At 41.9% G+C, this 27,302-nt stretch overlaps 1 protein-coding gene across 8 annotated transcripts in view; it reads right to left on the bottom strand.

The window, feature by feature from the left end:
• RABGAP1L (RAB GTPase activating protein 1 like) overlaps window positions 1-27,302 on the bottom strand; it is a 788,382-nt gene that overhangs the window by 231,844 nt on the left and 529,236 nt on the right. For all 8 annotated transcript variants that reach the window (XM_070077152.2, XM_070077147.2, XM_089299425.1 and 5 more), the window contains 2 exons: window positions 25,301-25,426; window positions 24,362-24,505 (listed from right to left, as the gene is read on the bottom strand). In XM_070077152.2, coding sequence (XP_069933253.1) covers window positions 24,362-24,505; window positions 25,301-25,426 — 270 coding nt within the window. The remainder of the gene's footprint in view (window positions 1-24,361; window positions 24,506-25,300; window positions 25,427-27,302) is intronic.

Genomic DNA, 27,302 nt, shown 5'->3' with positions numbered 1-27,302 from the left:
AATTGAATTTATTTTTCCAATGAAATATTTGGGGCTCATGGTGTTAGCTTTGGCAACAAATAATTGGGTCTTAAATAAATTGTACTAAATAATTTCTCTTAACAATGTTACAGCCGATTAGCATTATTACAAATGACAAAATGTTACTGCTAAGTAACAAGATTTAGTGCTGAGACAAAAGAATAAGCAATTAATCCAGAATGTGTTCTGGAGAGAGACTCCAGATTACTTCTTGCCTCCAGCCAGAAATGCAGCTCTGGTGATTTGCACATGAGATTAATTGTGTGAGAAAGAACACCAGGATTTCAATGAGTTGTTGTTGTTGTTGTTTTTGGTTTTTGTTTTGTAAAGCCCTGCATTCTAAGGAATCAGTATCACACTGCCTAAGTGTTAAGTGGGAGGTGCAGACTCTCGGGTTATACATTTCAGAATCACCAGAGTCTCAACTGGCATTTCTACAGAATTGCCAGGCAATATGCATGCATATTCAAATGTGAGACCCACTTGCTAAAGTTCTTTCTAGAGCCAAGAATATATGAACCTGTAACAGTAAAATTTGATTTTTGATGAAAGGGTCTTTGAAATAAAGCAAAAGGGAAACTCAACGAACCCTACAGTAACATTTTAGTGAAGGAAAGGCTCGTGCTGGGCATTCAACAGCATTATCTCATTTAATCCTCAACAAGCCCGGAGAGATGGACAGTATCGTTCTCTTTGGGAGTTGGAGACAGAGGCGCTGGGAAGTGAAATGATGTGCCCAAGGCAGCGTAGTCTGCACACAGCTGCTCACAGAGAAGTGCCTGCGCAGTCACACAGACATAAAGCCAGTCAGACTTGACTCAACAAACAGAGCTTTACTGACTCTTACTCAGCGCTAAGCAGTGCTGTGCTGAGAAGAAAGTGAGATGAGCAAGAGACAGAACCAAGGCAGCATATAGTGAGCAAAACATCTCATAATTCACATAGCTACTAGAAGTAACTGGAGCTTTCAACCGACTGCACATTGTACAGAAAGCAGATACACGAGCTACAGTTTCACCAGGTCTCACTGCTGCTTTTCTCCCCTTTCATCTAGCTTTGCATTTTTCTTTTACAGATGTATTCATTTATTTGAAAAGCAGAGTTATAGAAGGTGGGGGGGAAGGAAGGGAGAGAGAGAGAGACAGAGACAGAGAGAGACAGAGATCTTCCATTCTCTGGTTCACTCCACAAATTGCCACACAACTAGTGCTGGGCAAGGCCAAAGCCAGGAGCCAGGAGCTTCTTCCGAGTCTCTCATGTGGGGGCAGAAGCCCAAGGACTCCATTGCTTTCCTAGGTGCATTAGCAGGGAGCTGGATCAAAAGTGGAGCAGCTGGGATTCGAACCAGCATCCAAATGGGATGCCGGTGCTGCAGGCCATGGCTTAACCTGCTGGGCCACAGCACCACTCCGCATTTTTCTTTTCTGATACTATACTATCTGTTCCTATCTATTCTACCTACTGGTTCCAAATATAACCTGCTTCTCACAAACAGCAGATGGCACCCTGTATCAGTGGAGGAATGACAAAAAAATCATAAAAATTAAGCTGTCAAAAGTTTCATCTTCTAGAAAATGACTCAAATTATCCAACTAGCTTTAATATAATGACAGATAATTTAAAAGACCTGATTTTGATAATACAGTAAAAACGAAATTACTTTTCAGTCAGCACTGATGATCAAAATTTATGTAAAGAAATAAAAGAGGAAAGAGGCATCATAAATCAAAAACTCTGCTGAAAATCAGTTTACAAGTAGAGTTTTGGGGGGTATTGCCCAAAAATCCTTATGTGAAAACTACTCCAGCAAGGACTTCTGGAAGAATAAAAATTCAAAATGCTAAATTATTAAGGAAATACACAGATTTAATATACACTAAGGATCATAAAATAAATCATTATAGCCTCAAAATGGATTTCTTCCCCATCACTAATCACCAGGGAAATGCAAATCCAAACCACAATGAGATAGCACTTCACTCCAGTTAGACTGGCTAGTATCAAAAAGATAAAAGTTAGTAAGTGCGCATGAGGACATGTAGAAAAGGGACGCCTCACTCAAGGCTGCATCACTGGCCTGGGCACAGGGCGGCAGCCACCGAGCTGCAAGCCTCGTGGGCGGCCCGCGCTCTGGCCTCTGTGTGTCCCTGGGTCCCAGCACCCCTTCAGTGGTGGGTGCTGAACTCACACCAGCCTTTCTGATGGTGAAGTGTTTCCTGGACCACAGCATACTCCGAAATTCTCAGGACCGAGAGCTTACTGCCTTCTGTGTACCGGAATCCCTGCAGCTAACACGTCTTGACAAAGACACAGCACAGCAGGAGCAACCTCCTGACCCAGAAAACGGGATGCCCCACTAGGTGCCTGTTTCCTGCCAATGTTGCCGCTCACTGCACATCCTGAAGTCTCTTCTGTGGACCCAGGACTCACGCCATGGAACAAGTTCACTGCAAACGTCAACCATGCCCAGCTGATAGTAGTGGAGGAAGCAAGTGTTTATTGTGTGAAATCCCACAGCGGCAGTTGGACCAAAACCCACCTGGAAGCCTGGGCCTTCTTTAGCTCACTTGACATCTCCAGAATCACCCAGGAATGTGGCCCTACTTGGTTCAAAAGCAATGTGTGCAACACTACGAAGCATTTTGAGTAGATCTTGACCCAGCTACAAGGTGAGGGAGGCACTGGCAGCTTCAGCGGTGGCCTCAGATCTGACCAACAAGGCAGTCACCGTGGTCACACTGTGAGCCTGGGGTGCTGCGGTGCAGGCCCTCCAACCACCAACACCACAGCACTTCAGACAGCACGCTCAGCCCCCTCTGCCTTTTCACTGTACTTTATTTTCCAAAATAAACTCCTAAAAGAAAAGGGAAAGGAAACCCTTTCATTCTGTTAGTGAGAATATAAATTAGTACAGCCATTGTGGAAAACAGTATGGAGATTGCTCAAAACAACAAAAACAGAACTACCAGGTGGTTCCAGCAATCCCGCTACTCGGTAAATATTCGAGAGAAATGAAATGTCTTTGTTGGAGAGACATCTGCACTCCCTTGTTTGTTGCAGCCAAGAAATGGAAACAACCTGAGTGCTTTTTACTGAAGAATGGATAAAGAAAATGTGGTACATATAATACGATGGAATACTCTTTAGTCATAAAAAGAAGAAATCCTGCGTTTGCGACATCACGGATAGAACTCTGATGTCATTCAGTTAAGACACAGAACAGAGAGGATGGCTCATATTAACAGACTGGTGGGCCAGCACTGAAGCCTCTGCCCGCCCGGCTGGCATCCCATATGGATGCCAGTTGGAGAATCAGTCCCTCCACTTCCGATCCAGCTCTCTGCTGTGCCCTGGGAAAGCACTAGAAGATGGCCCAAGTCCTTGGGCCCCTGCACCCGCGTGGGAAACCTGGAAGAAGCTCCTGGCTCCTAGCTTTGAATCGGCACAACTCCAGCCATTGCACCCAGTTGGGGAGTGAACCAGCAGATGGAAGACCTCTCTCTCTCTCTCTGCCACTCCTTCTCTCTGTGTAACTCTTTCAAATAAATAATCTTTAAAAAAAAAAAAAACACACAGTAAAAACCTAAGAAGTAGGCTAAAGCAAAACACTGTTAGAGTATAATGGAGCCCTCCTTTCTGTGACCTAGCAAGTCAGTAGGCAAATACACATTTACTTCAGAGGCTATTAGGAAAAGAGATCCCATAGATAAATTTCTACATAAGTCATGGAAAGAAAGAAGAAAGGGTTAAACACAAAAGTGAAAAGTAAAATGAGGCAAAAATTGTTGATGTTTAAAATTTATATTGGCTCTCAGTAGATATTTGAGTATTTTATGTTTCAAATATAATAAGCATAATTATTACCATGTATAATATAGAATCTTCCTGAGATCCACACTGTTGTGTTTATTTACTTGTGATATTCTTAATTTCAGTATCAGACTTCCTGACTTAGCTTCTCTTTTATGGGGAGGTATTTTTCTTGAAAAATTGTTGAGAAAATCCCATGACAACTTAAATAAAGATTTATTTCTCTATGGAAAAAAATTTATTAAGTCTAAATTTTACAAATCTCTTCCCAAACAGAAAAGTTGCTGGGGGAGAGAACTGGAAATCCTGTTTCCAAAGTAAACAGAGAAAAACAATTTTAGCAAAGTTTTTTTTCATGCAATAAATTCTTCTTTCTTAACCTTCAGCCTACGCAGTGTCTCGGGGGGCAGTGTTTCCCACTACCCTGCGTTAGGTATTTTACCTAGGGGAAACAGCAAGAATACTTCTTTTTTTAAAAATATTTTATTTATTTGAAAGGCAGAGTTACGTGGGTCAGGGGGTGATGAGAGACAGAAAGAGAGAGAGAGGTCTTCCATCCACTGGTTCACTCTCCAGATGGCCGCAATAGCCAGAGCTGGGCCAATCCGACGCCAGGAGCCAGGAGCTTCTTCTGGGTTTCGGGCCATCTTTCACTGCTTTCCCAGGCACATTGGAAGGGAGCTGGATCAGGAGCGGAGCAGCCGGGACTGGAACATATGGTTGCCGGCACTGCAAGTGCGTCTTCACCCACTGTGCCACAGCACCAGCCTCCAAGATTGTTCAAACACTCGGTTTGCAGTTAGCATTGACCCTACTGGCATTAGTCCATCACAGACACGTGCAAGTAACCATCACCAGCTCTCACGGAGCAGCCGCCGATCTCCTTATCTCCTCCACGGCATTGCTAACCGCCATAGTCCCCTCTGAGACACCTAAACCAGGCCATGCAAGTCCATCGTAAAGATCTGCAACAGTGTCTCTCAGAGCCAGGAGGAAATCCCAGGTCTTCCTCACCCAGCCCCAGGCTCTGGGGTAACGTGGGTCCTACCCACCGGCTGGTCAACCTCCCTCTAGGTTCTAGAAGCTCCAGCTTTCTTTTCGGTCCTCCTGCACCAGAGCGTCACACGTGCCTCCTGCAGCACCCATTTCTCAGATCCCAGCTTCACCTGTCACTCACAGAGCCCTTTCTTGAAACCCTACACTGAGGCAAGTTTCTTTGTCACAGAATCCATAGGCAACCTGTGCTTTCCCTTCACAGCAAGGACTGAAGTGTAAAACAATTCCGATGTTTGTATTTACCACCTGTCTGCCTGTTATTCCATCAGCCCTACTGGCTATCAGGACTAGTTAAGTGTCTGTTAGATGTCCATCACTTCCTAAATAAATGAATGACTAAGGAGAAATTCCTTATTTAGATACCTCTGGTCCCCTAGATGGATGAACTATGAGCTATTTTTCTAGAGATAAAGACAAAGCCTCATTTCAAAACTATCTGGGGGGCCGGCACTGTGGGGTAGTAGGCTGCAGGGTCAGCATCCCATATGGGTGCCGGGTCAAGTCCCAGCTGCTCCTCTTCTGATCCTGCTCTCTGCTGTGGCCTGGGAAAGCAATAGAAGATGGCCCACGTCCTTGGGCCCCTGCACCCATGTGGGAGACCCAAAGGAAGTTCCTGGCTCCTGGCTTCAGATGAGATCAGCTCTAGCTGATGTGGCCAACTGGGGAATGAACCAGTGGGTGGATGACCTTTCTCTCTCTCTCACTCCCTCTGACTCTAACTCTGCCTCTCAAATAAATAAGTAAAATCTTTTTAAAAAATCTATTTGGAAGTATATGCTGCTCTTTTCTTGCTTGCTTGCTTGCTTGCTTTACTGGCATTCTCCTAAATGCTACAAGTATTAATCTGTCTCCTATTCATGTCTCAAAATAAATAGCCATCCACATTTTCACTCCTTTCAATGCCTTTAAATTACTTGTGAGTCCTTTTTGATTCCTACATAAACCTTCAATAATCTAACATTTAAAAATCTAGCTATACTGCTGACACAATGCAACATGCTAATGTAGGCTATGATTTTTTTTCCTCCAAAATAAGAAACCACATCAGAGAAGTGGCTGTAAAACAAAATCTAGTCAAAGCTTTTGCATACATTGTATACTAAGTACACAAACCGTGGTACTCTTAGACAGTTTATTTGGTGTTATACCACATTCTCTTAAGCATGTGCTTAATGCAAAATATAAAAGGCACAAGTGCTAGAGGATACTTTTATAAAATCAACAAACAATCTGCAACTTTATTCTTCAATGCTTTATTTTTAATGCATGTATGCAATATTATAAGACACCTGTTTGGGCTAGCGATGGGCCTAGAATGGTGGGTTAGGCTGCCACCTCTCAAGGGTAGAGTGCCAGTTTGAGGCTTGCTGTTTCAGTAAAGGATCATCTGACAAGCAAAAACAAATGAATGAAAAAGTAAGCAGTGTCCACCCTGACCCACCAATGATGGGACTCAACAGTGGACATTCCCCCAGTCTGCATTAGGTATTACTTTCTTATGAACTTACAGCCAACACATCACTCTTCTCAGTGTAATGTGAGGTTGCTTGGCAGGAAACTGCTAATATTGAATGATTTTTGAATTTAAAAAACAGCAAGAGGCTGGAGCTGTAGCTCACTTGGCTAATCCTCCACCTGCAGCGCCAGCATCCCATATGGGCGCTAGTCCCAGTTCTAGTCCCAGTTGCTCCTCTTCCAGTCCAGCTCTCTGCTGTGGTCTGGGAAGGCAGTGGAGGATGGCCCAAGTACTTGGTCCTTGCACCCACGTGGGAGACCAGAAAGAAGCACCTGGATCCTGGCTTTGAATCGGCGTAGCTCCAGCCATAGTGGCCATTTAGGGAGTGAACCAACAGAAGGAAGACCTTTCTCTCTGTCTCTCTCTGTCTAACTCTGTCAAATAAATAAAAAAAAATAGCAAATTCCTATGGTGCAACATAATGCAAAAGTCTTTGATGATTTCAACCTGTCTCCTGCTAAACTTGTTTATTAGTTCTGTGTCTCCAGTATCAGGTACTCTGAATGGCCGACAATGAACGACTATCGGTGTTGGGCGAGGGCTGAGTCTGGCTCTGTTTGCACACGAGAAGTACAAACAAGCCTCTGAAACCCCCCACTTTTGAAGAGGGAAGACTGGTAATAGAGCCACCTCTCCTTCAGGCTGAGGCACAGAAGGTGCCCGTTAACCACTAACAGTGGTGGCACAAGCTCAAGATAAAACCACATGGTGGGGCCAACATTGTAGCGTGGCAGGTTAAGCAGCCCCCTGGGATGCCGCCATCCCATTTGGCCACTGGCTCCGGTCCTGGCTGCTCCACTTCCGACCCAGCTCCCTGCTCATCAGCCTGGGAAAGCAACCGAGGACGGCCCAGGTCCTTGGGCCCCTGCATCCACGTGGGAGACCCAGTAGAACCTCCTGGCTCCTGGCTTCGGTCTGGCCCAGTCCTAGACTGTTGCAGCCATTTGGAGAGTGAAACAATGGATGGAAGATGTCTCTCTTTCTCTGTCTTCCCATCTCTCTCTGTAACTCTGCCTTTCAAATAAAATAAATCTTTTTAAAAAAACCCACAAAAACTACCACATGGAGAAAGCCAGTCACACTCATGGCCCTGGGACCCTAACTGAACAAACTGTTTGCCCTACAGCTATTACTGAGTTTATGTAAAACAAAATCCTCATAATACGCCATTCACCTACGTGTAGAATCTGTAAGCATGACCACCTATTTTTACTGTCAATGAAAGAAATAGGCTTAGTCACAGTGACTTGATAGCAACCATAAAAAAATGAGTATTAAGCAACACCTCTCTTTCTACAAAGAGGTATTTGTGAATCAGCTTTTTAAAAATCCCTGATAATTCAGAGAAAGCAGTAGCTTTAAATTTTCAAGAGATCTTCAAGCTTAAGGCTTATAGGATCCCATTTTGACCATTATATACCATTTTCCAACTCAGTGAAAGTGAACATCTGAATGAGCCCCCAAGTACTTTGGGGAAAATGCAGATGCACCTTCATTCCCTATTTGACAACTGCTCTCTCTAAACTGTTTCGTCTTGTTCTTCTCCTAAATCTTTATGAAATAAAATATCTGCCTCTTCTCCATCACCATTTGTCCTGCTACAGTTATGCCGGGAGACAAATCTGGTCCAGATACTCTTCCCAAGGAAGTTCCGCTGTGAAAACACGCCTCTGCTCTCCGTCAGCGTGGCTCTGTTGATAAACCCACAATAACGTCTGACTAAAAAGGCCTTGAAAAAAATCAACACACCAAGGTTTTTACCCCTAGAATCAAGGCTAAAAACATAGCAACTCACAGAAGCATTGCAGAGTATTTCTCTTCTGTTTTGTGCTTCTTTGGATTCATTACTTTGGACTATTCTCTTACTTCCTAGAATTTGCCAAGCTAATGAATTCAAAGAAATTGGGGGGAAAAAAGTACCATTTCATGCCTCTCCATCTCACTCTTTCCACTCCTCCAAAGAGGATCACGCCTGTATTATTCAGTAACTCCCATATGGGATAGAAAGTAGTATCCCCCACATTCTTTGCTTTTGCTCCTTCTGTTTAAAATGACCAGAAAGCACACGTCCTTTAGCTCAAAGGCATTTCAATGTGTAAGCACACACAACTGTTAAATCAGCACTCTTTTTTTTTAACTTAACTTTCACATTTATTTTAGTTTTATTTAGTGGAAGCCCAGAATTTTTTTTTTTTTTTTTTTTTTTGACAGGCAGAGTGGACAGTGAGAGAGAGAGAGACAGGGAGAAAGGTCTTCCTTTTTCCATTGGTTCACCCCCCAAATGGCCACCACACTGCGCCTAAATTAGCACTCTTTAAACTGTGACAAATGAAAAAACAAACACCCTGTGTTTATTTATTAAACATGCAGAATTGTAGGGCTACATCCTACAATAATCTTTTTTTCTTTACAATTTCATTTATTCACTTGAGAGGCATGGAGACAGGAAGAGGGAGAGAGGAACAGAAAGGGGGCAGGTAGAGAGCGCACTCCCATTGGCTGATTCACTCCCCAAACAATCACAACAGTTGGAACTCAGCCTGGAGGAAGCTAGGAACCGGAAGCCCAATCCAGGTCTCCCAGGGACCAACCATTGAGCCGTAACCTACTGTTTCACAGGGTCTGCCTCAGCAGAGCCAGGACCTGAACCCAGGCATTCTTATTTGGTATGTGAGCATCCCAAGGGGTGTCTTTTTTTTTTTTTTTTTTAAGATTTATTTTATTTACTTGAAAGACAGAGTTACAGATAGATGGATAGACAGAGAGAGAGAGAGATCTTCCATCAGCTGGTTCACTCTCCAAATGGCCACAATGGCTGGGGCTGGGCCAAAGCCAGGAGCCAGGAGCTTTTTCCACATTTCCCATATGGCTACAGGGGTCCAAGTCCTTGGATTATCTTCTGCTGCTTTCCTAGGTGTATCAGCAGGGAGCTGGATCAGAAGTGGAGCAGCCAGGACTCAAACTGGTACCTCTATCGGATGCCAGCATGGCAGGCAGTAGCTTAACCCATTACAGCACAGCGCTGGCCCCACAAAGAGTGTCTTAACTACTAGGCAAAACACCTGCTCCTCTCAAAGAATGTTGAGTCTAAGATGGGCCTACAGAATTTTAATTTTTTTATAGGCACCCCCAGTGAACCCCACCCAATTTATTTTTAATTGAGATATAACTGAAAAATCATAAAAGCTGACCTTTAAAAGTATACATTTAGTAGCTTTTAGTATATTCACTAGGTTGTACAACCATCAGCACCATCTAATTCCAGAATATTACCTCACTCCCCAAAGATACCTCAGCTCACTATCTAATCCCTAGTCCCTCCAGTTCCTGGAAATGAATCTACTTCCTGTGTGTATGAATTTCCCTATGCATTTCATATCATAGGGATTATACAGTCCATGACTTTTTTGTCTGCCTTCTTCCCAGTAGCATGTTTTCAGGTTCATCCATGTGTACCATGTATCAGTACACTGTTCCTTCTTACAACTGAATCATATGTATTATGGGATATATCACCTTTTTGTTCTTTTATACTTGATGAGCATTTGGGTTTCGTCCTTTTGTCAGATGTTCTAACGCTGGCATGAATATTCGTAGGCATTTTTTTGTATGTGAACATACTTCTTTTAGTTCTGCTGGGTATGTATTTGGAGCCAATTGGTACGTTTAACCTTTAAGGACCTGCCAAACTATTTTCCAAAGTGGTTGCACCTCTTTGTATTCCCATCAGCAATTTATGAAGGTTTACATTTGTATATCTTTGGAGAAATGTCTACTAAGATCTTTTCCCCATTTTTACATTTGTGTTTTTTTCTTGGTGCAATGTAAGAATTTCAAATATTCAAGAAACAAAGTCCTTTTCAGATAAATGATTTCCAAAATTTACCTTCTCCCATGCTACAGGCTTTTTTGACATTTGATAGTGTCCCTTGAAATACAAGTTTTATTATTTTTAATAATTATTTATTTGAGAGGTAGAGAGAAGGAGAAGCAGAGAGAAGTCTTCCATCTGCTGGTTCACTCCCCAGATGGGCACAACGGCTGGAGCCGGGCCAATCCAAAGCCAGGAGCCAGAATTTCCTCTGGGTCTCCTACACGGGTGCAGGGGTCCAAGTACCTAGGTCATCCTCTACTGCCGTCCCAGGCCACAGCAGAGACTGGATCAGAAGTAGAGCAGCCGGGACTTGAACCAGAGTCCATGTGGAATGCCGGTGCTGCAGGTGGAAGCTTAGCCTACTATGCTACAGTGCCATCCCTGAAACACAAGTTTTTAATGTTTACAAAGTCTAATTTATCCACTTTGTTTTTTCTTGATGTTTATGGCCTAGGTGTCATATATAAGAGGCTAATCCAAGGTCGTAAAGATTTACACTTAGGTTTTCTTCTAAGAGTTTTATAGCTTTTGCTCTCATGTTTAGGCCTCTGATCCATTTTCAGTTTCAGGTAGAGGTACAATTTTATTAATTTATATGCAAATATCTAGTTATCCAGAAACACTGTTGGGAAGTTTACTCTTCCCTTATCAAACTGTCTGGGGAGCTTTGTCAAAACAGTGCCCAGAAATATCTCCTCAATCCCACCCCATTAATCTACAGGTATACACATATGCCACAACTACACAGCACTGATTACTGTAGCTTTGTGGTGAGTTTGGAAATTGTTCCTGCTCCCAATTATTTTGATAAAAGTGGTCTATGGAGCTCACTTTGAGAAACAGTCTTATACCTTCAAGCAGAATTATACTCTTTCGTCAACTATCTTATTTCTATGATCACTTCTCATTTTTTCAATATGTGTTTCTAAAATATATTCATTTATCATGATGTAGAGTTACTCCTACCACCTCAAATTTCCCCTCGGAAAGAATATTTTATCTTGTTATTCAAATCAGAAGTCCAAATGGCAGCTTTTGGCTGAATCTGGACTGATGCTACATTCTATTTGGTCACACAGTGTTTTTACACATGTTGGCCTGGAGCTCACCTAGGTGAGGGACATACTTTACAATGCACCTCAGTCCTTGCTACTCCGCACCGGGATCTGCCTAGCCCACTGCACCCTTTTTGTGCATTTGAGTCTGCTGTAACTGATCTAAGTAAATCCTAAAAACAGCCTCGCTAAGGAGCAGTGGGAAGAATGCCGATTTCGTTTTATTTTGTGATAAAAAGCACCCAATTTTTTCCAGAGCTTTATCCAGTGTGTGATTAAATCGGAGGGTCTTTTATTGAGCTCAGGGTGGTTTTAGCAGCTACTCACCGACTGGGAGTACTTCTGTGATTTGAAAGATTAAGGACAGGGAATAAAGCTCCACCAGGTCAAAGCACTTTTTGCTATCAGGTCTAGGCACACGATCTACAGCTGAAAGCAGTGCATCTAGTAGGCAAAACGTGATTCAGGCTTATCAGTCAATTTCAAATAAAAGCCAAATTTATCTTTAATTAGTAAAGATGTTTAAAAACTGGCTCTTCATTCTTAGAGATAAACACACAGATAAACAATGCTGGCTGGCACAACTTTTAAAAGTCATTTTAAAGACGGAGCTAAAGAAGATCTCAGGAAATCTATGCCACTGTAGGGGAGACGCCACGTCTCTGTCCGAGGGAACGCGAGTGCTTCAGGCCACCGTTCTGGGGGTGGCTGTACCTTCACCATGGCTTTCTTTCCCGGCCTGGCCTACCACAGAAGGTTCCATGTACACTGCTGTGGGTCTCCTCCACCCTCACATGGCCAGAGAATGCTTTATTGTACATGGTGACATACGGTAGCGAGGGCCTCAACATGGAGCGGGTTTATCAAACAGAAGAGCTGAGTAGAACCCAACTGAGACATCAAAAAAGCCAGGACAAGATCTTCCTTCCTATCCTCCCCTTCTCGGGGCACAGCACACGCCCTCTCTGCCTGTCGGGACCAGGCACTTCCTGACCTAGGCCAACAGGTACCACAAAGCAGAGCAATGAGGTCGAGACTGTCAGGAGCAAAGCTGACACGGGCAGCCGTTCTATCAGGGGCGACGTCTGTCTGCACACACACTGTGAATCTCGGGCCAGCCAAGTGGCTGAGCTTCGCTTTCTTCTTCAACCTGGCTGGGTGCAAAATATTAGCAGGATCACAATATTTGAAATTGAAAAACCGAAACCCAGGCCAAAAAGCTAAGAAGAGGAAGCAAAACACGGCACAGGAGTAAGAGCAGGAGACAAAAGATGAAGAGAAGAGAGAAGCCTTCACAGACAGGCTCCCTGTGGTCCAGGGTGGGGGTGTTACCCTTGGGAAGCAGCTAGGACAGACAGACAGACAGACAGACAGAAGAAGCCCATCCTGCCTGGTTCCTGATGCAAGATGAACGGGAATGGAACTGGGTTTTGGAGAAATAATTATTCTCTAAATCCTTCAAGACTCTGTTACAGCTGATCAACATACAGGGGGGCTTCTTTTTCACTTAGTATTGAACTGTATCTTCCTCGTGACCTGACATTAAGAAGGATTCTCACTTCATAAGGAATATTTGTAAAGTTTGTATGTGGTCCACTATTAGATACAAACAAAAAGCAGCTACACTGATTTTTGCAAAAAAAAAGCATGACAAGAATTAGATCTAGGACAAGCATTAGATCATGCGTCTAGATCAGTGAATAAGCAAAATAATATCTGACTTCTAACACTGCCCTGTTTCTCAGAAGCCTTGGAGCTTCATGGCATATTACATAAATATGCGCAGCACTGTCAGCTTCAACTCATTCTCACTTATTTTAATCTGTTTATTTTCAAGTTGAGAGCTTATTAATTACTAGATAAAATGTGCTTTGATTCTAATTTGTCCTATTTATTGGGGAAAATAGTACATTTAAACTAGAGGTATTATCTATACTATTAGATATCTATTTTTCGTCCTTCCCAAAGAATCATATATTAATATTTTTAATAAGATTTATTTATTTGCAAGTAAGAGTTACAGAGAGAGAAGGAGAGAGAGAGAGAGAGAGAGAGAGAGAGAGATCTTCCACCTGCTGGCTCACTCCCCATATAGCTGCAACAGCCAGGGCTGGGCCAGGCCAAAGCCTGGAGCTCCATTCACGACTCCCATGTCTGCGGCAGGGGCCCAAACACTTGTACCACTTCTGCTGCTTTTCCTAGGCCAGTAGCAGGGAGCTGGACTGGAAGTGGAATAGCCAGAACACAAACTGCTGTCCACAAAGGATACTGGCAATGCGGGCGGCAGTTTTACCTGCTACACCACAACGCCAGCCTCCAGACTTTAACTGCATGGCTAAAAGAACACTAAGAATGCACCATTTTTTTGTCTGCACTAAGGACCCCCATGGACAAAGTGGACTGCTACCTGACAGAACAATCAAGAGAACAGGTCTGAAGTAGTATGTGCCTACTTCACTGGGATATCAGAAGAACAATGAGACCATTCCTTAACAAAAGCACAAACCAAATGCTCTAAGTGCCTTAAATAAGGGACAGCTAAATGCTTTAAGTAGGCACCTAGTGCTGAACTGCGATGTGGTCCAAGCTGCAATCCGACAGCTGGTCAATGAGCCAACAGGAAATCCTTCTAGTCAATTCTGGGAGATGTCTGGCAGCGTTCCTCAGAAAAGTAGAGTGAATCCGGCTGTAGTCTTAAGACACGGACAAGGGGCACGAGGCGAAGTGGATCTTTCAAAACTAAGAGCTTCTGAAAGCCCTGGTGGGACAGCTGGAAAGCAGGAGGCCATAGTTCTTTCTAACCACGACAAGCAGCAGTTCTAGCACAGGTAATTGGTACTGCATGTCTAGGTACAAGCAGGGGGCCTGGGTAAGTGACAAGAAGGTCAAACCGCTGCTCGGTTAAGCATGCCAAACAACGATAACGCACCTGCAAGGGGCAGCTGGAGAAAAAAATACTAGGAAAGCAGGACGGAGAAAACCTACTAGACCATGGAAGGAGCACTGTTATCAACAGCCTTGGATGGAGAGACCCAAACTGAGGTTGAGAGTTGATGAAACTTTAACCTTAAAATCAGAGCAGAAAGACAACGACTTCTTCAGAGAGACAATCGGTTTACGTGCTTGCAGCTATGACGGACAAGAATAATTAGACTCTACACATGTGAAGTAAAAATGAATTTTGAAACTGGACAGTTACAGGAGGGACGTGACGGGCAGAACTTTGAAGATAAGAACAAGTGGGGCAAGGTATGTAAAGATTTTAGTGCGGTGCGTGCCCCAAAAATACTCTCTTCTAAAGAAAGCTTGCTGATATCCTGCTGTCGAATCTCTAAGAAATACAGCGGGAAGCCAGAGAGTCCTTCAGCTCAACTCGGGTATTTTTAAAACAGGATGGCAGGGGCAACTCACCATTCTTCGACAGAGGTCTCGTTTTCAATCTACTTCTAGCTGATGCTATATAATAGAGTTCCTCCTCTATGGTACAATACCATTTATAAATTAAAGAGTACTATTACTAATAATTTCAATGGAGGTCTTATTAGTCTTTTCATTATGATTTTTCTAAGATTTATTTTTATTTACTTGAAAGGTAGTTACAGAGAGAGAGAGAGAGAGAGAGACAGAGACAGAGAGAGAAGGAAAGATACTAAGACCGAGATCTTCCATCTGATAGTTCGCTCTCCAAATGGCTGCAATGGCCAGGGCTGGGCCAGGCTGAAGCCAGGAGCCCAGTGCTTCTTCCAGGTCTCCTACCTGGGTGCAGGAGCCCAGGAACTTGGACCATCCTCTGCTGCTTTCAAAGGCAGACTAGCAAGGGAGTGGGATCAGAAATGGAGCAGCTGGGACTCGATCTGCTGCTCATATGGGACATAGGCATTACAGGCAGCAGCTTAACCCACATCGCCACAACATTGGCTCCCTAGTACTTTCATAATTCAATTTCCAGCCATTGGAAAAGGCTCAAATATTTCATGAGAGAACTTAAAAATGGTGTTGTGAAGACAGAATTAAAAGATAAGTTTCTTTTGGTGCACAAAGTTAAAAATTTACTGATTTGATGGTTGGGATGGAATATGCTGGCTTCAGAATCATTGTATACCTATTATTGGGGTCAACAGAGATCCCATGCATATTACACACAAAACATATTTTGGATGAATTTTTTGAAGTACCCTCAGATCATTTTATTAGATTATCATTAAGATAATCTATAGAGGTCAAAGTTGCATGTTCGCTTTGCTCAAGACTCTGTCCTCAAAAAGCATATCTCATGAAAATGATTTGGAGTACAGCTTCAACATCACCAATGAGGACAATTTATAATATCAGAGATTATAGTGTACATTAAAGCTATGCGACTGCCCAATCTAATTAAAGAAATACCTGTGACCGTGTAACACATAGCATGTTTCTGTTTGAATTCTGATTTCTCAAATGCCTTATTTCAACGCAGTCAACTCTAACAATTTCCGTCCACGAGCTATATGCACACTAGACATATTCTGAGCCAGATCCAGCAGTGAGCCTCCCAGTACACCCATCTCCCATCTCCCTGTCATTCTCTGTTGAGTGGGCTGTAAGGTGACTCAGACCATGCCCATCCATCGCCACAGCAACCGGACAAGAGGACAAACGGGTGAAGGCAACCCCTGCCTGTCACCGGTGATTATGCAGACGTATTTAAAAATATGTGCAGGACCCATCAGGCCTTCCTTCAGAAATCAGACAGGGATTGTCAAAAGCCGCCGCATTAGGGCTGAAAAGCCATACAGAACTTTCTGAGATATTCTGGGCTCTGTATAAAATAGAGCAAGAATTTAATAGGGAAAAGGAGCTTTGGAAAGTAATACAAAGTGAATGAATAAGTAACTACTAGCCTCAGGCTACTCTCACAGGAAGTAAAAGGACAGAACTACTTAAGAAAGGGAGGAGACTGGCGCTGCGGCTCACTAGGCTAATCCTCTGCCTTTTGGCACCGGCACACCAGGTTCTAGTCCCGGTCGGGGCGCCGGACTCTGTCCCAGTTGCCCCTCTTCCAGGCCAGCTCTCTGCTGTGGCCAGGGAGTGCAGTGGAGGCTGGCGCAAGTGCTTGGGCCCTGCACCCGCATGGGAGACCAGGAGAAGCACCTGGCTCCTGGCTTCGGATCAGCACAGTGCTCTGGCCGCAGTGCACCGGCTGTGGCAGCCATTGGAGGGTGAACCAACGGCAAAGGAAGACCTTTCTCTCTGTCTCTCTCTCTCACTGTCCACTCTGCCTGTCAAAAAATAAAAATAAATAAATAAATAAAAATTAAAAAAAAAAAAAGAAAGAAAGGGACGAGTGAGTGTTTGGCTTAGGGGCCAGCCCCGTACTGAGATGGCCCCAGCCCACGCCAGAGTACCTGGTTGACTTCTGGCTCCACTCTCAATCCCAGTGTCCTGGTCATTCCCAGCCTGGGAGGAGGAGGCAGCTCAAGGAGCTGAGTCCCTGCTACTCACTTGGGAGACCTGGACTGAACTGCTGGCTCCCAGCTTCAGACCCACCCGGCCCTGGCAACTGGAAGGTCAGTCTCGCAGCATAATGGAAGAAAACAGGAAGACTGAATGCAGGCGGCACTGAGGGAGAAGTAAGGGAAGACGACAGGTCAACGCCAACAACAAGAGTTCTGAGCAGGGAGAAACCGCTGACGGTGTACAGCAGAGGAGTGACTCGGCCTGACAGGTGTTTGATGGAATTCTGTTGGGATGCCATGGAGAAAATGGGATAAAAAGGACAGGAGAAGTAGACAGACGTTTAAGACCTATTCTGGAGACAAAATTGATAAACTAATAATATACTGTTTTCTAAATATACTCGAACTACAAGTGTTCAGAAATAAATGCATATGTCATAAAAATGTAGTCATGCATGGGGATTATAAAAACTGAATTCTGGATAATGGTTTTCTGAGGGAGGCTAAAGGGGGTGTGGTCAGGAAGTACATACAAAGTTTCTAAACTCCTTGGTATTTTTTTATTTCTTTTTAGTATAATTTTTGTTCATGTATTTTCATTTTATTGGACAGAGAGAGAGAAACTGAGAGAGTTATTGCATTTGTTGCTTTATTTCCTAGATGCCCACAACAGCAAGGGCTGGGCCAGGTGGAGGCCAGCAACCAGGAGCTCATGCCTCCCAAATGGGTGGCAGGAGCACATGGCCTTGAGCCATCATCAGTGCTTCCCAATCCGGGCATTACCAGGAAACTAAATCAGAAGCCAACGAGGCACTTCAATATGGGAGGGAGGCATCCTAAAACGCACCTCACTTGCTCCAACAAAGGGCCACCTCAGTATTCTTTTATTAATTTTTAAAAATTATTATTTATTTATTTAAAACACAGAGTTAGAGAGAGAGAGAGAATCTTCCATTCACTAGTTTACTCCCCAAATGGCTGCAACATCTGGGGCTGGGCCAGGTGGAAGCCAGGACCTCTGAGCTTCTTCAGGTCTCCCATGTGGGTGCAGGGGCCCAGGCACTAGGACCATCCTCTGCTGCTTTCCCAGGCGCATTAGCAGGGAGCTGGATTGGAAGTAGAGCAGCCACATCTAAAACAGGCACCCACATGTGATGCTGACATTACCAGCAGTGACCTAACCCACTACAACACAATGCTGGTCCATTTTATTTCTTAACCAAAATGGTAGACACAGAGGAGCTAAATGTATGGCTTACTTTTTTAATGTTTTAAATATTTAATAATTAATTTTAGTCTAATTTTTATTTTATGGATTTCTCTGCAATAAAAAATACTATGCAGTAACTTTAGCTATTCCAATTCATTAAGAACAAGATCAATTTTATTAGGAAAACAATGTCACCTTAAAAGTTCAAGTCAGTAATCTTTCTTCTGAACACAACAACTGAACACCATGGGTGATTTAACAGGTCAGAGGCATCCTCTTTTTGAGTCTTCAAGGTAATACAAGTCTGATTTTAATGAAACAATATATCACTCCTATTTTTAACAATAAACATGTACCATTATTTAAAAGTAATACACTTATCCTTCTGTTTTCATCTTTCATCATTATTCTACTCTATTTTTATTTAAAGAGGAACCAGTATTGACCTTAAATGTTTCTGAGTATCAAAACCTGCTTCTAAAATAAACATTGCAGAAAAATGGTACTCTGGGTTATGCTGGAACAACGCACATAACAGTGACATTGTCCAAACATTCTGTAACAACATCATCTGTTTCCAAGACACCTCTGAAGGCACAGAAACTGAAAGACCAGACATTCCTTCATTACCACATTAAGTCACAACATGTCATCAATAAAGCATACCCCACGCTGGTCCAGCAGCACATGTTGCCTTCACCTTAAAACTATCCAGACTTCAATCCCTACTCCCCAAGGCTGTCGTTGTCTTGGCCAAGCAACAGATCCCACCCAGATTACTGCAGATGCCTCCTAACTGGTCCACTCATTTCTGCCTTGAACTCCTGACACTTTTGTCAAAACTGCAGTCTGAATGGTCAGGATGCACTGTGCATCTGTGCAGGTCCTACACCCCAAACCCTCCAGCGGTTTTCCATTTCAAACCAGTGAAACCGAATGCTTTCACATCATTACAAGACCCTATCACGATGGGCTATAGTTTTCTTCCTTCATTTTTTCTCCATAGCACTACTTACCCTACTTAGTCATTTGTTTGTTTGCCTCTTTATGAGAGGCAGTTTTATCTGCTTTTTCTTTATCATTGGCTGTACTCTTAAACTGGAAGGGTGGCAGGCATTTAGATGTAAATTAATTTAGATCAATAAATGTTTATTTAATGAGTGAATGCTCCTCTAGATGTTGTAAGAAGCACAATGATTTTGCCATTTTCATTTGAGAATTCTGCCTCCCCCTGTAACGTGAGAAGTAATGACAGCACAAGAAAGAGTGCTGAGTCAGCTCATATGAGAACTGTAAAGAACCTGTGGGAAAGAGTCAGGATCCAGGAATGAGACTGTACAGGAACTGAGTTTTTCTGGTCCAGAAATTTTCTATTGATAGGTAAAACCATAAAGCAGTCTACATAGTTTTTAGTCTACATACTAACTTGGTTAGCCAAGGCATTTTTTTTTCTCTACTCTTTTGGTCAATTACTATTCGTATGAGTTTCCAGAAACACTCATGTCTATGTCAAAGGTGTTGCTATACCATATATCATCAGCACATTCTGCTAAGTTTCTTTGGGCGGGAGGACTGAGGGTAAAGAGGGAGACCATTATGTACTGAACTGACTTCAGACAACTTCAGAACACTGCCTTGAGAAGCAGATTCTACCAGGTGGCATTTCACCAGATAATACGCTACTGTCATCTTTCATCATCCTAGGAAGAAGGAAGACACCAGAGGTAAACTCTGATTTGAAGGGTCAACGGTTTCCTCAAATTTCATGAAATACCAAGGTATTATATAAAGCAGAATATATTTGGCACTCTAAAAACTGAACTGAGAAGAGTCCCTTTCAAACACCAGCTGTCAGTTATCCTGAAAAATACTGTTTTTCCTTAAGTCTTTTGAAAGAAGGTGTAGGAAAAGAAAGAAAACAAAACACCACTTTTGGAGAGCTACTTCAATGGCTCCTCGGAAAGGAAACAGAATGAAACTTCTGGGAAAATGTTTGCAAGGAAGTATCCCAGCTGTGGGAGGGCGGTGATTAGAAGGCTAGTTAACTGAAGAAACTTAGAAACAACTAAACAGACCATGGAGCAGAAGGCAGGGAACAATTATTAACTGAGTATTTCTTTTGTAGCAGGCACAGGGCTAAGCACTTTATAGCAATCTCATTTAATCCTTAAACTAAACCTGAGAGATAAGTATGGCTACCTCCTGTTACAAATGAAGATATTGGGATTTGCATGGCTCTTGTAAAAGGAATGAGCTGATCCAGAACGGGTTGACTAAAATGTCTAGGATCTTAACTCAATGTTGCACTGTCTTTGTATGGATTCTTCTACACTGAGTGCTATGCTAAACTTTCTCTGTGATGGTAGCTTCTCTCCTAAGAGGACCAAAGTGATTCATTCACCTCTTAGTTCCAGCCTAGAGTCCTAATCTGTGTACAACTTTGGAGACCAAGTGAATCACTTCCATCACCAACTGAGTTTCTTTTTGTTACATATTCATGAACTGCAATCTGACCCAGGATCTGCTAACTTAAAACGAAAGAGAAACCTGTTCTTCACTCAAAAGGAAGACATTGAATTAAAAGCAATCCCAAGGTGGGATGCTCAGACTGCTTTGTCTGTATCTAGTCAAGTCAAATATATGCACACCTTAACCCAGTCATCCCGTTCCTAGGTGTGTACCGCTGGAAGTGTACTGCTCTGTCTGCCAAAGACAAGATCAAGAATGGGAATAGCAGCATTATGCGTAACAGCTTCAAGCGGGAAACAACTCAATCACTATCAACAACTGAATGGAAGGGTGGAGAAACTGTAGTACATTCACATAACGGAACAAACTATACGTAGGTTCAATGATATGGATGAACATCACAATCATAGTGAGGAATGAAAAACTTAGACAAAAGCAGTCATAAGATTCTGTCCACATCAAGTTCAAAAACATACCCCACCAATCTGTGGTATTAGAGGTCGGGACACGGCTTACTCTACAGGGGTCACTGCTAAAAGGGTGGTGAATGGGAGGAAGGTTTCTGAGATAATGCTCTGCTTTTCTGATCAGGGTGCTGATGACTTTAGTATATTCACTTTGAGAAAAACCATCAAGGTTTCTACGAATTTTTGCACACTTTCTTCTACTCAGTTATACTTCAATAAGAAGAGCTGGGGACAGACATCTGGCACAGTGATTAACGCACTACTGGATGCCCTCACCCCATATCTGGTGCTTGGTTCAAGTCCTGCCTACTTTGCTTCTGATCCAGCTCTCTGCTCATGAACACCTAGGAGGTGGCACATGGTGGCTTAAGTGCTTTGGTTCCTGCCCCTCACGTGACAGAGGTGATGGAGTTCCAAGCTCCTGGCTTCAGCCCGGCTCAGACCTTGCAGATGGAAGATCTTTTTCTGTTTCTCTCTTCCTTTCTCTCTGCCTTTCAAATAAACAACAATTCTAAAGTGTAATGTTATATTCTTAGTGGAATATTGGTACAATATTTACACTCTAAGTGTTAATTTATTTGGCCCTTATGTCTTCAAATAGAGGCGGATTAAAAAAACAGACTTTTCAAAAATGATTTTCATTTTATTTATTGGCTAAAAGACAACCTGCACAGAGTTCCATTCATGTTCATAGAAAAGAAAACCCATTTTTGAACTGTGGTTTCAAATATGTAGCCCTCCATCTTCAGTTAAACGAAGGAACTACCTGTGCTCACCACACACTTGTACTCGACTTTAAGGAAACAATTTAAATGGAACTGTTAACACTAGGAGTGTTTGACTCAGACTGCACTGTTAACGGGTATGTTCTACCTTTCCTGCCACATTCACCTCATACTCTTAAACTCAGGATAAATGAAGGAGCTCCTAACAGCATGCAGCTTAGGGAATGTCCTTTTCACTTTGCCGCAGGATCTCTGAGTGGAAACCTTGCAGAAATTTATTTTTTCATCAGAACGAAAACTTTCTCAGTTTTCCATCTCAGGATTTCCTTCCATTTGTAACTAAATATGAATTCTTAGCCATCAGTATTTGAATTGTTTTTGTTAAAAAGGAGGATAAGACAAAAACAAGCACTTATAGATGATCTATTTAAGGCTATGTTGCCATTCCTTCTCTTAGACTATTTTATCACATATGAAAGAATAGTTTTTGATATAAATATTTTATTAACTACAAGAAGGAAAGGGGGCAGGAAGTAAAAGTTTATTCAAAAGTTTCCTTTGTAAAATATTCCTTGACAAAGATGAGTTAGTGGAAAGAACAAATATCCTGAAGCACACTACAATACTGTTTGCAACAAAATTTATTTCAAAAGTCACTTTCCTCTGTTAAGGGATGGTACCATTTATTTCCCTGGATAATAGGAGGCTAGGATTGGAATCCACTGCATATTTTGGGAAGCTATGGAACTTCCTTAAATCATTACAAAGTAAAGGCTTAAGGAGGAGAGAAAGTAACATCTATGATGATTTTTTAATTTTAATGAACACTACATCTCTCATAGACTGTAACTATAAAGCACAGTTGACAAGTGGTAGGAAGGTCTACACATTTTCTTTTCTATATCATACATTGTTTTCTTTCTTTTCTTTTTTTTTTAACCATCTGACATTAGAAATTGAAGTCTCTTCAAGATGGAATCTCCTAGAAGTTAATTTGAATCTAGTTCCCAGATGACCCATATAGTAGGGCCTGCTGCCAGCTGCGCTACCATTCAAGCAGAGATAATTTTCAAATATCAGTATTCCAGTGAACTCAAGGACAATGTCCCCACTCTACTCAAAGCGATTGAGAAATCCCATTTAGATGGCATGATTGACCACATTAAATTCATTGCCTTTTCTATAATGAACACTATAGAACCAATCTAGTATGACATTAGATAATCTCTGAGCAAAATATGTGAAGCTGTGATATCTGCATGCTCACACTGTAGATAATGCAAAAACTGTTTAAATGTCAACCCTCCACTTGTCTATTTTTATTAATTACTACAAAATACTAAAACCAGCTAAGTACATAATACATAAAGCCTGTGGATAGTTGTTTATTAAAACAGACTGATTATTAGCTTGTTTTAAGATTACAGAACTCAGAGATGTAGATTTGGTTTTTACTTCAAAGAGCGTTAAATAGAAGAGTGAGAACTGTTCACCATGCTTCCTTGGATCATCAGGCAAGGCAGGCTTTTTAGTACAAAAAACTCTAATTGAGGAGAATTAACGTCAATCATATTGTGTAGCTGTTATACATTCAGGATTCAGGAGCTGATTCTGTGAGCCCAGCAAGTCACCAAAACGTGTTTTTTTTTTTTTTTTTCCATTGAAGTACATTACAAATGATGAAAAATCTTACAGACATTCGCAAAATCTCTGCGACCTTCAGGTACTACGCAACCGCTAACAAGAGCCTTGGAAGAGCAAAAGCCCAAGGTCGACTGCACGTAAGACGGTCACAGGAGACTCCTGACCACACTGTTGTGTTTTATAGGGCTTATATAGTTTATCGTTTTAAACCTTATTTTAACACTTAAACTTGTAGCTCCTGGAGTGACAGGGTGGTTAAAACAGACTTTTCTTTTGAGAAAGAGAAATCTACCTAAAAACAAAGTCTGGTACAACAAAACTATGTAGATTGTATTAAGCTTATAATTTGGAGTATTCTATCTTTTTAGAACAGTTCATATTTTATGTGCATTTATAATCCCATTTAAAAATACATCTTTCTCAGCCAGTAACTTTCCTATAACTGCTAAAACTGCATGTGTGATGTGTAATGTATTATGCATTACATGTTACAGTATGTAGTAACTTAAAAGAGTAAAATAAATGAATAGAGCACTTAAGGGACTAAAAACAATAAGTATAAGCACCTAAGAAATTGTGCACACCAATCTCTGAAATATTCCATTGTCTAAAAATATAATTATACGACATAGGCATCGTGTACCGTTTTCTCCTCACCTGGCAGAAGCCTCCCATGTCACATACAGAGAGCCACCTTACGAATGGAGGGGACAGTTACCACACAAGTCTCATTATGTTCACTCTTGGAGAAAAGTCCATTCATATTACAAAGACCAGATTCAAAAGACCTTTACATGGGTAATGCATTCCTGCACAGATACAGGCTCATTATGAATTTAACTATACAAATTTGCCACCTCATTTTCCTTTGTAGGAATGACATGTCTGAATATTTTCATCCCTCACAAATAATAAAATCCCAATTTGAATTGTCATTACTAAAAATTCCATTAGAACTTTTCATCAGTGAGTGTCTAAGACAATGTCACAAAAAGAAAATAAGATGAAGAAAACTGCAACCATTTTAAGTAGAAACTTTTCTATTTTAGCTTAGATATGAGAGACGGGAGTCACTCTACCTCACAGAGCAGCAGGTCAATGATGTGGAACACCATGCAGAGCGGGAACTTGGCCGTGAAAAGGGTGAGAAACCACTGGGATGCATACATATGAGCTTCCAGGTTCAGATCACAAAAATGGCTGTGCAGGTCTGGTAGCTGCTCCTAGAAGTCAAAGTGAAAAATTTAAGGCAAGAAACATGGCCGAAGCTTTGTTTCCCTGCCACAACCACGATTCATAAAAGTTTCCATGATCACTTCATTTTAGCATTGGTTGTAATTTATGTAATTACACAGAAATAATGACAGGGCACAGCAGCTGAGTATGAAACATAATTGAGAAAAATAAAGACAGACTGGTTAGAAACAAGTAGCAGGGCCCCCTTTTGCTTCCTTGACTGTTTTTGTTTTTTGGGAAACATTTGTTCTGACAGAACACCTACAGCCCAGTGGTTATCTTGACTCCAGTCAAGTCACAGCATACCCATTCAGGTTACACTCAGACCACGAGCAAAGAAATGCATCTTCTTCGGATTCCATCTAACACCAACATCACTCGGAGACGAGGATATCATTTCAGTATATTTTTGGGCACTTGCAAAACCCTACGGCATAACCAAATATTTCCAAACTGTATCTTCAACATATTAAAAACTGCAATGTAAAGGAACTGTGCAAAGGTATGAAGTATGAAACTGTCTTCTAAAAAATGATTTAAATAAGGAAATACTTTTGAAAAGTATTGAAGAGAAAGTACAACACATTAGCATAACTAAAAATGTGTGTAAGAATATTTTTAAAAGTCAAATGGATACATAATTATGATATTAAGACCAATGTAGATTTTGGCCAGAAACCAAGTCCATTTACATTTATATATTATTGGTTTTCAACTCTATTAGGTTTTTTTCTGTAACTCGACATATCCCCTAGTGATAAAAGCTCCTAATTTTTATTTACCTGCATTAGTCTCTCCAGCTGATAGAATTTGCAATGAAGATCTTCAAAGTTGTTTTTGTAGAGGTCTCGCAAATGATAGTCATACATGATTTTCACCAGAACACAGAAGGCTTGTTCCTCCGGCATCTACAGGAAACACAGGCAGAACAGGACTCACGGCATTTCACGAGCACATCTTCAAGCCCTCCACGCCGTCAGTGTTTTGCATGAATGGCTGAAGGCCTACAGCGCACGAAGCCCTTCAGAGCAAGCTTCATGCCAAGCGACATCAGTAAAATTTGTGTTCAAAGCTTCTAGCCTCCTCACTGGAGATGAGTTACCCTCTTTTGTTGATTTTAACCACACTGTCAATCACCCGTCAGTCTCAAACAATCAGGAGAAAGGGCATTTAGCCTGGCAGTTGAGATGCTGGTTGAGACACTCATGTCCACATCAGAGACCTTGGCTTCAACGCCCAGCTTCCGGCTCCTAACTCCAGCCTCCAGCTGATACAGATCCTAGAAGGCTCAAGTGATTGGGTTCCTGCCACCTACATGGAGACCCGAACAGGGATCCTGACTCCTGGTTCCGGTCCCAGCATAGCTGGCTGTTAAAGGCATTTGCAGAGTGAACCAGTGGATAAGAGTTCTGTCTGTTTCTCAAATAAACAACTAAGAAAAAGTTAGCTAATATGAGCAAAAACTTAAAAAATCAAAAATATAAAAAAGTAGAGATCAAGTCTCACTCTTCCCTGTCCTTGCACACAACTAGTCCCTAGTACCTCCCTCCGTTACCTCTTCTGCATGACCCAACTACTCTTAATTTCTCCTAAATCCTGCCAATATTTCTTAATTTCTATTGCTCACTTTCTTACACAAAAGGTGACGTTTTACACTCTTCATTGTGCATCTTGCCTTTTTTCCCTTACCAATGTAAGCTGGAAATACTTCCACTTCAGTGTATAAAGCGGTGTGCCTATGTTTCTAAAACGGCCGCACAGTACTCCAGCCTGTGGACATACCATAGTTAATCTAAACATTTCCTGCTGATGGATGCTTTGGCTGTTCCTGAGCTTTTGTCACCCAGAGCTACAATAAACAATCATGTATAAGCATCATTGATCTACATATGCAGGGCAGGGCAGGGCAGGGCAGGGCAGGGCCCATTCCCCAAAGAGCAATCGCTGGGTCGAAGGATAGAGCATTTTTAATTTTGACAGACAGTATGATACCATGCTCCCAGAGTTTTCACGACATTGCTATTTTTTTTCTGTAAAAAACAGTTTTCAGGAAAGGATCTTAAGAGCTTCTACTACTAAGATTTAAATGACCAATAACACCTAATATATTAACCCTCTTAAAAGTATTTTTTTATCTGAACAGGAAGTAAAATCTAAAGTCAAAGGAACACATTTCTGAATTGCAGTACAGTAAGCTGAAAGAATATGGATCGGCACATGTCCAATATTCTGAAATTAAATCAAGCAGACAGAAAACCCTGATGTCCTCACACAGTGTCCTAGGATCAACTATTATGTAACATTCACACCACACGTCACTTCCCTGGACATCTGAACGAGGCTGGCTCTGCTGTTTCACACCTCTGATATAGTTCTGAGTCGAGCAGCTTCATTTATCCATTGAGAAGTGTAACTGTTTATTAAAATTCCTATACAGATTAGCCACAACCAGAAAACACCAAAATTAAAGAAAAACCTCCCGAGGTTAAATAAGTACATTATCTATTGTCAGTTTATTTCTCTACGTATTTGATTTTTCCTTTTTTTAATCTATGAGTTGTTTGAGGCCTTCTCAAAGTTTTTGGTTTTTGACCTCTGCTGTCCAAGTCAGCAAATATTTTTCGGTTTTTGTCACATAGAACAAGTACACTGTATTTTGTATTCTTCATACGCTTGCAATTCTTTTTTTTTTTTTTTTAAGATTTTATTTATGTATTTGAGAAGTAGTTACAGACAGAGAGGGGGAGCCAGAGAGAAAGTCTTCCATCTGTTGGTTCACTCCCC

The sequence above is a fragment of the Oryctolagus cuniculus genome, chromosome 7 (assembly GCF_051225735.1).
Source record: "Oryctolagus cuniculus isolate XC-2025 breed Fujian yellow rabbit chromosome 7, ASM5122573v1, whole genome shotgun sequence".
NCBI lineage: Eukaryota > Metazoa > Chordata > Mammalia > Lagomorpha > Leporidae > Oryctolagus > Oryctolagus cuniculus.
The sequence above is the reverse complement of the archived record's forward strand: the minus strand, read 5'-3'. Positions and strand labels throughout refer to the sequence as shown.